The sequence below is a fragment of the Drosophila takahashii genome, chromosome 3L (assembly GCF_030179915.1).
Source record: "Drosophila takahashii strain IR98-3 E-12201 chromosome 3L, DtakHiC1v2, whole genome shotgun sequence".
Taxonomy (NCBI): domain Eukaryota; kingdom Metazoa; phylum Arthropoda; class Insecta; order Diptera; family Drosophilidae; genus Drosophila; species Drosophila takahashii.
This window is the reverse complement of record NC_091680.1, coordinates 16259905-16273800: the sequence shown is the minus strand read 5'-3', so window position 1 is coordinate 16273800 and position 13896 is coordinate 16259905. Positions and strand designations below refer to the sequence as shown.

Sequence of the window (13896 nt, the reverse complement as noted above, 5' to 3'; positions counted from 1 at the left end):
AGATAAACACTAAGCACAAAGTAAAAGTCGGTTGCGATTTGCTATTCGGTTGCCTTTATCAGCGAAATTCTCTAAAAGGGTTCTCTTTATTTTTCCATTTTCATTTTCATGTTCATGCTTTTTGCTTTGCCATTTTCGCGTTAATAAGTTTTGTGATTCTTGTGTTTGGTTTTTGTATCTAGAACATAAATGTTAGATTGCACATGTTAGGGATTTCCATTTTCATTTCCATCGTGTTTCATAAATAATCAGCGTAATAACTAGTAAAAACAAAAAAGAAAACACATTTCGGAATGAATACAAAATTGGTTGTTTGCCTTTTAGCGCTGCGGTTTTCGTTTGGTTTTTGGTAAGGGTCGAGGGTCCGAGGATTGTCCTGGCGAGGGGTGGATAGTCGGGATGGGGATCTTGGGATGGGGATCACTAAGTGTAATACATCTAGATAAAAACGCTATATACAGACACACGAGTTAATAATAATAATATAACGCAGCTTGAGATAATAATAATAATAGATTTTGGTTAACAATAATACAATAATTAGGTTTTTCTTTTGCCTTTCGCTTTCTCATCGCTCTACTACATTAATTTTTGTTACTTATCGTGTTTTTTTTCCTTTTTTCATCTTTGCTTTCTTTTTTTTTTTTTTGTTAACAAACTACCAATAACAAATTTTTACTAATTCAATTTAAGTTTTTTTGTTTTCTGTTTTCTGCTTTTGTTCTCCTCCTTGCTTGTTGTTTATAAATTATTGTTTGTTGCTTTCCGGTTACCTTGTTGTTGTTGCTGTTCCTGTGTATTAAATTAAAGGAAAATCATGGTTTATCCTTTACCAATTCCTGGCGGTAAAACGGCCTATACGATGCCTCTAAATATATAGTTATTATTACACGCAAGTGTTATATATGCCTATATGTTTATGTTAATATGCAAGTGTTTCGGATCCGGTTGGCTGAACCGTGAACCCCGTGGACTCTAGCCGTAGTCCCCGCCGAAGCGGCCGTGCTTATTGCTCCCGTTGCTGCTTTGGACCGCCGCCTGGGCGGCCTTCTCCGCCAGCAGCGCCGCCTTCTGTTGCATGTAGGGATTGAAGTGTTGCATGTACATGGAGGCAGCTGCTGCCGCCGCATAGTTGTTGGCATAGTTGTTGCTCCTTTGGTTGTTGCTGCCATTGTTGCCGCTCCACTGTTGCTGTTGCTGCAGTTGCTTATGTTGCTGCTGCTGTTGGTGTTGCTGTTGCTGCTGTTGATGTTGCTGATGCTGCTGATGTTGCTGCTGTTGGTGTTGCTGCTGCTGCTGCTGCCAGTAGCTCTGCTCCGACATGTAATTGGCTTCGCCTTCTTTCTGATACAGATAAGAATTCAATAGCGATTCACGAGCTGCGGCGGCGGCCGCCATCTGATTGTTCTGGAACATATTCTCCATGGCCGCCGCCGTAGGATAACAAAATTTATTGCTACTATTGTTGCTGTGATTTTGATTGTTGGTTGCTGGAAGTTGTGGTTGCTGTTGCTTGGCCGAGGCATGATAGTTGCTGTAGTCCTGCTGCTGTTGCTGCTGCTGCTCCTCGTAGCTGGCCGTCCTTGTTCCCGTCGCAGGTGCTGGCTCCTTTTGAGCCCGGCTTGACTGTCATTCGCCAGAAGCCGTCACCGTGGTCCACTGCCAGGGGCTGTTGTAGCCCTGTTTGGGATTGCTGCAACAGAAGGGATGGAATTAATAAGGGCAGTGATTTACTTAGGGAATCTACTATATGAACAACTGCTTCAATCGCTCTATTTACGCTAAATAACAATTGTTCATGGTTAAAAATAATCGAATTATGTATACAGAATTGTGAAGACTATTTGATCTAGTGAATCACAGAGCGATTGAGGGTCGAATATGTCACTATAAATATAATAGGAGAAGATAATTCCGGTTACACATAATATAATAATAAACAAGAGAGAACGCTATAGTCGGGTGGGTGTACCGACTATCTAATAATCGTAACTCAGCTAAAGGAAGTGCAAGGGAGATAAATATATAAACAATTTTGATTGCGCATAACTTTTTAATGAATGGTCCGATTTGAAAAATGTCTTCTACATTTCGATAGGTATAAATATGCACAAAAAATGGCATTTATACTTTTCGGAAATCTTTAAAGGTGTAGGAACCAGACCATTTTAAAATCGTTAGTGGGAAATTGTGGGCGTGGCGCTCGGCTGAAATGAACTTGCAATGCGTAAGAAGCCCAAGAATATGTGTGGGAAATCCCAACTTTCTAGCTTTTGTAGTTTCCGAGATCTCAGCGTTCATACAGACGGACAGACGGACATGGCTGATCAAGAATATATTTACTTTATGGTATCGGAAACGCTTCCTTCATTATCACTTTTATAATAAAATCCTCACCTTCCGAAAAGCGGATGCCAGAGCGCTGAATTGGCATCCATTCCGGCTGCCGCCGCGGCCTCCGCGAGATGTTGCTGCTGCTGTTGTTGCTGCTGCTGCTGCTGCTGCTGGACATCCTGGGCGAGCATGTTGCCCCGCTTCCGTTGCTGCGTTCCGGCAACCGGGTGCATCTGCTGCTTGGCCTGCTCGAGGGGATTGTAGGTGACGCAGGCTTTGCTGGAGCGCAGGGTGCGTCCAGTTCCCGCGTCACCCTTGGCCTGATCCGGCATCGCCTTGTGCATGGAAGGACGCCCTCGCAGTCCGTCGAAGGGCACGTTGAGCAGGGGTACCACATTCGCCTCCGGTTCCAGCAGATTCGAGAGCGATTTAATGGTCAGTCTGGGTTTGTGCTCCGCCTGGGTAGCTGGAGCTGGAGCTGGAGCCGCAGGAGGCGTGGCATTTACCACCGGGGCAGTCGCAGGTGCACTTGGCTTGGATTTGCTGAAGTTGGAAATAACATCCGTTTCGGTTTCCCTTCTTGGTCGCTTGTGCTCTTGATGATGATGATGTGAGGAGGCGGATGAGGCGGCGGTAGATGCCTCCTTGGCTGCCTCCCAGTTGAGGAACTGCGGCAACTGCGGCTGCAGCAGCTTCTGCATGAGTGCCAGCTCGACGGGATTGGTGAAGCCAATTGATCCGCTTGCTGTACTTTGGCTAGGAGGTGGAGGAGGAGGAGCTGCCGCTGCCGCCGGAGGAGGAGCAGCCACCTTGGGCTGCGGCTGCGGCTGCGGCTGCTCCTCCGCCGGCTTCTGTTTCATACACTGCTTGTACAGCTCGTCCAGATGCTGCAGTCCAAACTGACTGTTGTACAGCGGCAGCAGATTGCTCATGAACTTCCGCTGCAGTCCCATCGGATCCTTGATGGTCTTGAAGAACTCCTGCGACAACTGGCCAAAGTAGGGCAGCCACAGCATCTGCTGGAGCAACGCCAGCGTGGTGGCATTGAGATCCGTGGAGAGACTGGAATCCGCCGGCGAAGGAGGAGGAGGAACAGCTGCTGGAGGATTGGGCTGAACGAGCGCAGGTTTTGGCTGCGCCTGCTTGGGACTGGGACTCCTGGGTTTGCTGGGCACCACGATCACAGGATCAGGGTCTTTCGACGCCTTGGCCTTCGCCTGTTCCGATTCCGTTTTTAGGATCGCCTCCAGCTGCTCCATGGTCACCACTAGAATGTTGGGATTCTGGATGATCTCCGGATAGGCAAAGGCCTCGGGAAGCCGCAACTCCGGCCTGGTGGTCAGCAGCAGCGGAATCTCTCGCGCCGGAGAGGCCAGCACCGCGCCGAGGCGATCCTTTGGCACGAGTATCGGATCGGGAACCTTCCACTGCGGATTGCTGATGAGCATCTTCAGTTGGGTCAGGGCATCCGGATCCTTGTCCATTTTGACAATGGCGGCGGCGGCCTTGGGTCGCTTCTTCAGCGGCTGACTGGACTCGTTGTCCTCCTCCTCCTCGTCCTCGTCGTCGATGACCACCGTCTCGAGCTTCTGGGCCTTGCCCAGATCCATGGGCTCCGCCTGCTGGGGATTGTTGTTCAGCTTGAGGAACTGCTCGAGAATGAGATTTTTAATCGTTTCCGAGGTGGTCTCCACCTCGGCGGGAATGGAACTGGCCGGCACCTGGAGCTCCCGTTCCGGGGACTTGAGTATATCCGAACTGGAGGTCACCGCACACTGACTGCGTGACTCGGAGGGAGGACACACCTCCTCGCGCTTCTTGTAGCTCAGATCCTTGGGCGTCTCATCGGCGCCGATTGATTTTTCCTTCTCTTTTTCTGGCGTCGGTGTGGGCGTGGGCGTTTGGGTCAGCTCCACGGTCGCCGGAGTGGGCGGCTGGGGCTCCTGTTGCTTCTCGAAGGCCTCGATGCCCAGGAAGAGCTCCCCGTTGAGGCCCTCGATCTCGCCGGCCTCATTAAAAGACAGACACTTGGGCGCATCGTTGTCCATTTGGAGAATGCTGGGCAGGTCCTTGTCGAGATCGGGCACACAGAAGGAGCTCAGTTGGTCGCGGGGTGGTGAGGATGAGGAGTTTCGCGGATTGTTGCCAGTGCTTGGCTCCTGGACGAGATTATCCTCGCAGCTGCGCTTGACCAGCGAGTCCAGGAGTTCGGCTCCACTGCTGCCATTATCGCTGCTGCAATTCTGCAGCAGATCATCCGCGTCGTCCAGCAGATCCTTCAGATTCTTGGTATTCGCATCGAAGCACTCCAGTGGCTTGTCCTCCTCCTCCTCCGGCAGGACATCCTCCTCGGGCAGCTGAACCAGGGCAAGATCGCCCTTGGGCAGAAACAGACCCGTCTTGGGACACAGCTGCATTTGAAGCGGCGACGGCGTGGAGCTCTGATATGTGGGCGTATTGGTCTTGGTGGCCTTGGTCGAAGCATTCGTCTCCTCGCTGTCCAGCAGGCCATCGAAACAGGGCGTGGGCGGTGTCTCGGGCTCGGGGGCAGGCGGCAGAACCACCACGTCCTCTAGGACGGTGGTCAGGTGGTTATTCTGTTGCTCCTCCTCCTGCTGCTCCTCCTCTTCCGCCTCCTCCTCGTCAATCTCCTCGGGCAATTGTGTGGCACTGTCATCCCAATCCTGCAGCAGAGTCTGCCCAATGGAGGGCAACTGCTGCTCCGCCTGCTCTGGCGGCTGCTCCTGGTCCTGCTCCTGATCCTCCTCCTCCTCCAGTCGCTGCAGGTGCTGCTCGCGCTTGACCTTCATCAGAGGAGCGGAGGAAGCGGAGCCGTGGAAGAATTTGACTATCCTGGTCGAGGAAGCATCTGTGCGCGGCATGGAGCGCCAGCCATTGGTCGTCTTGGTCAGGCGTATCCTGTTCCGCTTGTCGTAATCCTCGCAGCGCACCTCCACGATGCGCGTGTCGTCCTGTTTGACCCACAGGAAGATCGGATTGACGCTGGGCGTCGTCGGCGAGGTGGCTGGTGCGGAAGGGGCAGGAATAGTGGCAGCTACCTCCTCTGGAGCCTTGGGCTTGGGACTGATCCGCTTGGGAGACGGAGTCGCCGACGGAGCCGCCACATTGGATGCATTGGCTAAGGATGTGACTGTTGTTTTGGTTTCCATTTTAACGGCCGCCACTCGCGGCAAGGATTTGGCTGCCGGCTGCTGCTGCTGCTCCTGCTCCTCCGCCTCCGGCAGGAGAGGATTCAGGGGAGCAGCGAGGGGATTCAGTGCGGGAATGGGTAGAATAACTGGAGCAGCAGCCGGCGGCGTAACTTCCGCGCTGCACTTTGGTTCCGTTTTGATCTCGCGCAGCACATTCTTATTGATACGCGGCGTATTGGCCACCTTCAGGTGTCCGAACTTTTGCTTGGCCCTGGTGGCCTTGCCCCGCGCCCCCTTCCCCCGCCGCCGGGTGGTCTGCTCCTCGAAGACCAGGAAGATATCGCGGGCCACTCTCCGGCGCTCCGATTTCCGGTGGCAAACCGGCGGAGCAGCCTCCAGTTCCTGCTTGATGATGCCCTCGTTATTGCTGGTGTTTTGGCTGTCATTGTTGTTATTATTATTATTATTCGCACTCGCCTCCGGCTCCTCATCCTGGCTAGCAGCGCATCCACTTGGCCTGCAAGTGTTCCGGGGCATTTTACGGCCGTATCCGCTACTAGATCCGCAATCTCAGATCCCTGGTCATTTTGCCATCGCTCGTTTGGTCGCTTAGCTTGTGTTGCCTCTTTTTTTTCGCTACTGCCCCCCGTATCCGGATTTCTTTGCCCACCCCCAGCCCACAGTTCTGATTGGGAGCAGCGTTCTGATTGGACAGCGGCCCAGGTGAAAAAGAGTCTTCAGTCCGTTCGCATTGCCGCCGCACTTGTGCCGCTCCAGCGTTTCCAATTCAGTTGGCCGTGCCTATTTAACTGCATTCAGATTTAACTGCTCCGCTGTATGTTTTACGTTGACAAAATCAATGAATTTGTGTATATATATGTTTTGATATATGTATATTTTATATATGTATATAACATCGATAGTATTCAATATCGATATGTGCAATGCCAGCAAACGGTCTCACTGGCAATTATCAATCGGTTATCGACCACGCGCGCTTTCCTATTTCACGTATTTCGTTACGTTTTTTGTGCACTTCACGTATTTTATTTATTAGGCTTTAAATTGGAAAAATCTGGGTATTTCACTTCTGAGTGAGAAGTCACTTCCAGACTTCACTGCCGAGACCGCATCAGTGGCGGACCAGGGCGCCCCTGCCGCACCGGTGGAGCCACCGCCGGCATACGATTTCAGGCTGCCGAGGCAGGTCCTCTTCATGTGTGACCCAACCGCCTCCTCCCTCAGATTATTGTCCGGTTTCCGAACGTGGGTTAGGACGCTAATGGAGGGAGGGCAAAGGGCTGCGATGACGCAATTATGGAGTTAGTTGCGGCAGCCCTTTTTGAACGGGCGGATCCTACGAAATAGGGACCGAATAAATTTGGTAGGAGTGACCTGAAAGTGTATATAAGCTTTTGATGGCCTTCTTGTTTATTTATTGATATTATTGTTTTTATTTTATTTTATAGGACCCAACCCACAACAGTGGCCCCAGCCGCCCCGGTGAAGCCACCGCCGGCATATAATTTCAGGCTGCCGAGGCAGGATTTTTTTTGTCCGGTTTTCGAACGTGGCTTCGTACGCTGAGGGCGGGGCAGAGGGAATTAATTAAATTTGTTTTAATTTTATCCCGCATTAATAAAAGTTAGTTAAAATTTTTAATATTTCGTTCTTTCGTTCTTCGCTGATCGCAGAAGTTCAGGACAACCCATGCTTGTACCACAACTCTGGGTTTTCTAGAGCCGAAAGGGTGCTGGCATTCCAATTTCCAGTTTTCAACTGGCGCTGATCGCAGAAGTGCAGGACCATCAATGCCTGTACCACAACTCTGGGTTTTCCAGAGTCGAGAGGCGGCAGGCAGGTGTGGGCATATCGAGGCTCTTTAGAAAAACAGGAAAGTATATTTTATCATCATCAGCTATATCCTCATTTTCTGCGGGGGTCTTTCAGAAAGTCCGAGAGTGACCCCCGCCACTATTGTGCCTATAGGGAGGAGCTAGAGTTCCTTCGGGGGCATATACGATTTTTGATAGTCGAGGTTTTCTGTACTTTATATTTGACTTTTTCTTTTATTTTATATTTTTATTTATATCTTTTTCTTTTTATATTTTTCTTTTTTATTTTACAATGGCCCAAGAACAAGACATGGCTACCCGTGCCTGTACCACAACTCTGGGTTTTCCAGAGTCGAGAGGCGGCAGGCCGGGTGGGTATATCAAGGCTCTTTAGGAAAACAGGCAAGTATATTTTGTATATTTTATCATCATCAGCTATATCCTCATTTTCAGCGGGGGTCTTTCAGACAGTCCGAGAGTGACCCCCGCCACTATTGTGCCCATAGGGAGGAGCTGGAGTTCCTTCGGGAGCACATAAGATTTTTGATAGTCGAGGTTTTCTGTACTTTATATTTGACTTTTTCTTTTATTTTTTTTTTCTTTATATCTTTTTCTTTTTATGTTTTTCTTTTTTATTTTACAATGGCCCAAGAACAAGACATGGCTACCCGTGCCTGTACCACAACTCTGGGTTTTCCAGAGTCGAGAGGCGGCAGGCCGGGTGGGTATATCAAGGCTCTTTAGGAAAACAGGCAAGTATATTTTGTATATTTTATCATCATCAGCTATATCCTCATTTTCAGCGGGGGTCTTTCAGACAGTCCGAGAGTGACCCCCGCCACTATTGTGCCCATAGGGAGGAGCTGGAGTTCCTTCGGGAGCACATAAGATTTTTGATAGTCGAGGTTTTCTGTACTTTATATTTGACTTTTTCTTTTATTTTTTTTTTCTTTATATCTTTTTCTTTTTATGTTTTTCTTTTTTATTTTACAATGGCCCAAGAAAAAGACATGGCTACCCGTGCCTGTACCACAATTCTGGGTTTTCCAGAGTCGAGAGGCGGCAGGCAGGGGTGGGCATATCGAGGCTCTTTAGGAAAACAGGCAAGTATATTTTGTATATTTTATCATCATCAGCTACATCCTCATTTTATATCCGTAGTGATATACTTCAAGGAAAGGTGGGAGCTTCTGCGGGGGTCTTTCAGAAAGTCCGAGAATGACCCCGCCACTATTGTGCCCATAGGGAGGAGCTGGAGTTCCTTCGGGAGCACATAAGATTTTTGATAGTCGAGGTTTTCTGTACTTTATATTTGACTTTTTCTTTTATTTTTTTTTTCTTTATATCTTTTGCTTTTTATATTTTTCTTTTTTATTTTACAATGGCCCAAGAAAAAGACATGGCTAGGGCCATGAATAATACCTACAGTACAGTGCAAGGGGAAGCTGTGGAGCGCGCATTTCGGCGCTGGTGGAGGCCTCCTCTGATCGGGAGGGAGAACTCCAATTGGATTCCGATTGAAAAATGAAAGATCGCTAGAGAGTGACACTTCTTCGATATATCCTATCCTCATAGCTGCTATCGCACATATATCGATATATATTTCACACAACCGAAAAACAGCGAAGACAAAAACCAAATTTTACGATGAAAGTGGTGTACAAAATCGATTGGCAGCCCCATTTTGAATTTAAAATTACGTATTTTTTATAAGTGTCCAGCAAAATATTATTACAATTATAGCACCGGTGCTTACCAATCTTGCTTTCTGTCTAAAAACCTCTGCTAAAAAAAAAATATGACTTAACAATTTGTATTAGTCTTAAAATATATATAGAACTTCATGTTTGAACTCACGTGCAAAACACCGAAACCTTCTAAACAAAAAAAAGGTAGAGATGGAAAAAAACGAATTTTAAAAATCCGTTATAGTGGTTCAATTTAGAAATACAAAAGTTTTGGGTTAACAGGCATCTAAATATGGAAAAAATGAAGTCAGGACCATCAGATACCCTCTACTTTGTTTTCAATCTCAAAATATAAATATACGTAAAAATTCAAACAGGTAAAATCGTGAGTAAATAATCTAAATTTTAGACCATAAGTATGTTCGCCAATATGGCTTAGAATCCTTTAAAGATTACGTTCCCCCTATACGATTTTTGGGGTCTCAAATCGACCCACCCTATTGTTTATACTTAAATATTTTATTTTAATCAAGTAATTAATAAGACTTTGGAATTTGATGGTTTGAAAAAATCAATTGGGGTCACCAGTTGCATTGTTTTTCTTTTTTTTCTACATAACTGCACTGTTGCCAGGAGTAACGTAGAAATCAATCAATAGTGGCCAGTTCCCATTGATTTGTGCATTGGTCAGGATGCAGAAATCGGGCTCCGACGAGGGAGCCTCGGCTGGCCAGCCGGAGGAACCGCAAACGGCTCCCTCCCAGAAATCCATCGATTCCGGGAATGGCGGCGCCGAGTTTCAAATCAGTTTGAACGAATTCCTAGAGTTTTTGAAACTGTCCTGTCATGTGAACGATATGATAGCGAAGGCCGATATGGGGAAACCACACACTAGGGAGCCGGTGCCGCCGATGGAGGGCAGTGCGTCCTCCACCGCAACCAAGAGAAATTTCAAAAAGGACGAGTTTGATTTCGCCCAACTGGCGGACAATCCGCTGGTCAACTCACTACTCGGACTTCGACGTCCCTCCCGGAATTCCAGTATTCGTCACACGGACGAGAGTCGTTTGCTGCAGGAAGCGAAATCCAGTGTACTGCGTTCGGGACACAGCCACCACAGCCGCTCATCCCGTCCAGAGTCCACCTATCGGGGACTGCATCCCAAACTGGGCGAGCAACTGGATGCGGCCATAAATGAGGGTGTTCTCGATTCGGTGCTGTCCTTCATATGCCCGGTTCCCATGCCCACCCAGCTGCAGACTGGCAAGACAAAGCCCAAGCAGCTCCAGCCACCGAAGGAGAGTCTCACCCAGACATCGCCCACTCCCACTCCGAATCCGAATCCTGTCCCACCACCGGCGGCTCCTCTTCCCTCGGGAGCCTCAAAATCTTTAATGGAGCTCGGCCACACCCATGGGCCTTTGCCTGCAGCTACTCCCTCGGCTCCTTGCCTTCAGCAGGCACATGCCGGCGGAGATGCACTGCACCCAGATCCGATATCCAACAGTATGGTACGGGCCATGATCAAGGAGCCGATTCCCAAGACAGCTGGATTAAATGCCGGCAGACGCAAATCCCTGCTGCTGGTTAAGGACAGCAAGCATGCTAGGCAGGAGAGAAAGGAGTAAGTATCCTTTATTTATTGGTATTTATTTATTAAGTATACTAATTTATTATGACCTTATCAAGTGGTCACTAACGATTTTAAAGAGTATTTAAACTGAGTAAAAAATATATAATTTAGTTGGATTTTTAAGTTAAAAAAATTTAAAGTTTATAAGAAATATTATATATTATTTTAGTAATTAATGTGATTTTTTTAGGTTTTTATGTCAATTTGTGTGGGTGAAATTTTCTACTGACCGTTTTTTAGAGGTCCACTTTTATAGTAGTTTAGATAAGACATTTGTAAAGCAAGTATTTCCCTCATTTGTATTATAAATTTAATTGAATTATGCTTTATCCCGCTAGACCAGAGGTGGTGATCCACGTCTGCGACGAGGTGAAGAACACCTCGAAGGACTTCACGTGCCCGCAACATTTGCTGGTGACCAAGATGGGCTACTTTGCGGACGTGACAGCGGGTCAAAGGTTAGAGGAGATGGACATTTCGGTGCACTGCGACATTCTCATCTTCGACTGGCTGATGAAGTGGATCAAGCACAGTGCCCAGAGCCAGGATCTGCCAGTTGCCACACAGAGCAGCGGGCCGCAGTTGGATGGCAATAATGTGGTGCCCATTTTGGTGTCCGCCAGCTTTCTGCAGATGGAACCCCTGCTGCTCGAGTGTCTGGCCTTCTGTCACGCTCATCTCAGCGAAGTGGTCCGCACATCCACGAATCTGTCGTGCTTGAATGATGCCCTGGTCACCCGACTGGCGGCCATGTTCACCAATCTGGAGCTGGAGATGGTGAGGGATAAGAAGGAGCGAGTGACACCGCGTCTGTGGACCAAGTTGATTCAGTCCCTCAGCGAACCGGATCCCGAGGCACTGAGGGGACATTTCTACAGCATGTCCGGATTGTTTCGCTGCTCCCGCTGCTTCAATTGCGTGACCAACACGATGAAATCCTACGTGAGCTGTGTGCCCAGCAATATACGGCTGAATCGCTGGGGCCAACTGATGAGCCACCATGTGCGCGATGCCAACTGGGATCTGAATGTCTACATCGTGCAGCTGTTCAAGGAGCTCAAGTCCTGGCGGAAGGTGTACTGGAAGCTGTGGGGTCACTGCCATTATCTCTACTGCTGCACCTGCGAGGCTCACTTTCCGGTCTACCAGATGCACTGGTGTCGCTTCCATCCGGAGACGCCCAACTTCCTGGGTCCCGTGGGCAATGCCGGACCCGCCGGACGCTTCTCCTGCTGCGGTCAGCAGGCTTTCCGCTACGAGACGCTGCCGGGGCCAAATGTTTGTATAAATGTACAGTCAGTCACAAAAGTATTCGTTGCGAGGTGTTTTGCAAACAAATTGAGTTTTTTTTTTTAACATTAACGTAACATATTCATTATTTTATTAATTTTATCAGTTTTTGCAATGTGTGTGCAAATATATAAAATATAAAAAAAATTTACAAAAAGTAGCTTCATTGCTGTTCTAAACGATTAAAACCAAAAATAAGGCCTCACAATTTTCCGAAGTATTTTTAGATTTTTATAATAAAATATAAAAAAATTGTTTTTTAATGTTTCTTTCTTTGGTCTAAAAGAGCATTAAACAAACGACAAAATTAGGTATCGTTTATAAAAATCAACTAGCAACTTACCTAAAAAAAAATAACTCAATTTCTTTGTGAAACACCTCGCAACGAATACTTTTGTGACTGACTGTAAATACAGTTCCTAGTTATCTGCTATTAATAAATTACTTTTCAGGGCTGCCAGTTCCGTGAGCACAGTGTCCTGGTGGAGACGGATCGCGAGCGTGCCATCCTGGCCATAGCCCAGTTGGTGGGCGAGAACTATGCCTTGTGCGAACAGCCACCGCTGAGGATCCAGGAACTGGCAGCCGCCGGCGAGATCAGTCCCAGCTGGCAGGGAATCTCACTGACTCCCCAGCGATGTCGCCAAGGACTTTTACCGCAACTCTGCATGGACAGTGTCCTGAAAAGAGGTGGGTTACTGGATTACTGGGCGATGTGTTCAGTCGTAATCTCTTTTCTCCAGTGACCAACCACCGGGTGAGCCGTCGGATGCGCGGTTCGCGCTACCAAATGGACACCAGCACCGATTCCGAGACGACGTCCACCAGCGAGGATGATGCCAGATGCCTGCGTCCACGCATGCGCAACGTTTACGACGATGATGAGGACTACAGTTCCAGCAGCGATGGTTGCGAGTCGGAGCATCGTCCACCGCCCAGGAAAACGCGTGGAAAAAAATCACGAAAGCGGTAAGCATGATTACACTCATAAAAATAATTTTCTACATTTTAGAAAATCGCCCTAAAATTTTTTTTTAATTTGTCTAATTTTTAGGGCAGTTAATTCGACCTTACTTTTAGAAAAATACACCTTAAATTTACACCTTACTTTTAGAAAAATACACCTAAAATTTAGGGCAAATCACCTTAAAACAGGAAAATATTTCTCAATTTAAGAAAAATCACCCTTTATTAAAACAAATTTCCATAGGGATTTTTTAGAAAAATTTTGCTAAATACACGGACGAATCGTAACGGTCGAAAAGTCTGTTTTTTTTAGGGCGATTTAGGGTAAAAATTTCTATGAGTGTAGGATATCAATAAAAAATACATACATACTGTTTACTTTTCAAGTCCCACCGATGTATCGGGGCGTTTTTGGTCCGGCGATCTGTCGGCCCGCAGCAACCAGGATCACCAGCGAGATTTCGAGGAGAAGATCATGAAGCAAGTGGCAAATTATGTTACCAAAAAGACCGGAACGGATCAGTGTTTGGTCCAAAACGCCCAACCGCTCGGTGGCTCCTATGTGCGGCTCGAGTCCGAGTGGAAGGAGATGCTTAAGCAGCGGCACAGTCATCACAACATCCAAGGAACCAACGCCACTGGCCTCTCAGTGCCCCAGAGCAGCAACGCCTGTCTGGGATCTGCAATTACAACCGGTGGATCCTCCGTTTCCGTCATGTCGAAGCAAAAGCACAAGTAGAAATTCGTTTTTGAAGAGTTAATTGCATTCACCAGCAACGATCGTAGACCAAATATTTAGTCACCAAATGTACTAGTCAAATGTTTAGCGCAAATCATAAATATTCCTATGAATATGTAGAACAAATTAATTAATTGAAAATGTAGAAAAAAATATATAAACAATTGTATTGCATCATATTAGGGATTTTTTAAATATGATTATATGATTAGCAGAAATTTGGGTTGTAAATTACCAAGAATTTGGATTTTATTTAGGT

At 47.4% G+C, this 13896-nt stretch overlaps 3 protein-coding genes across 3 annotated transcripts; 1 reads left to right on the top strand and 2 right to left on the bottom strand.

The window, feature by feature from the left end:
• Positions 1-37: 37 nt before the first annotated feature.
• Positions 38-6896, bottom strand: LOC108064854 (nascent polypeptide-associated complex subunit alpha, muscle-specific form). The gene is made up of 2 exons (XM_017152597.3): positions 2398-6896; positions 38-1693 (listed from the first exon to the last, which is right to left on the bottom strand). Exons 1-2 carry the CDS (start codon positions 6021-6023, stop codon positions 1630-1632), a joined length of 3690 nt encoding a protein of 1229 aa, XP_017008086.3. The 5' UTR covers positions 6024-6896; the 3' UTR covers positions 38-1629.
• Positions 976-1425, bottom strand: LOC138912881 (uncharacterized). The gene has a single exon (XM_070214490.1). The coding sequence runs from the start codon at positions 1423-1425 to the stop codon at positions 976-978; it is 450 nt and encodes a 149-aa protein (XP_070070591.1).
• Positions 6897-9701: 2805 nt separating the features above from the next.
• Positions 9702-13816, top strand: LOC108064838 (SANT and BTB domain regulator of class switch recombination). The gene is made up of 5 exons (XM_017152563.3): positions 9702-10633; positions 10981-11920; positions 12385-12622; positions 12676-12901; positions 13286-13816. Exons 1-5 carry the CDS (start codon positions 9702-9704, stop codon positions 13635-13637), a joined length of 2688 nt encoding a protein of 895 aa, XP_017008052.3. The 3' UTR covers positions 13638-13816.
• Positions 13817-13896: the final 80 nt, after the last annotated feature.

Excerpts from the sequence above, each read along its gene's own strand:
- LOC138912881 (XM_070214490.1), bottom strand. The coding sequence starts at position 1,425 with ATGGAGAATATGTTCCAGAACAATCAGATGGCGGCCGCCGCCGCAGCT.
- LOC108064854 (XM_017152597.3), bottom strand. The coding sequence starts at position 6,023 with ATGCCCCGGAACACTTGCAGGCCAAGTGGATGCGCTGCTAGCCAGGAT. Across the intron at positions 1,694-2,397 it reads TGGCATCCGCTTTTCGGAAG|CAATCCCAAACAGGGCTACA; the intron begins GTGAGGATTTTA and ends CTTCTGTTGCAG.
- LOC108064838 (XM_017152563.3), top strand. The coding sequence starts at position 9,702 with ATGCAGAAATCGGGCTCCGACGAGGGAGCCTCGGCTGGCCAGCCGGAG. Across the intron at positions 11,921-12,384 it reads AGACGCTGCCGGGGCCAAAT|GGCTGCCAGTTCCGTGAGCA; the intron begins GTTTGTATAAAT and ends ATTACTTTTCAG. Across the intron at positions 12,902-13,285 it reads GGAAAAAAATCACGAAAGCG|TCCCACCGATGTATCGGGGC; the intron begins GTAAGCATGATT and ends TTACTTTTCAAG.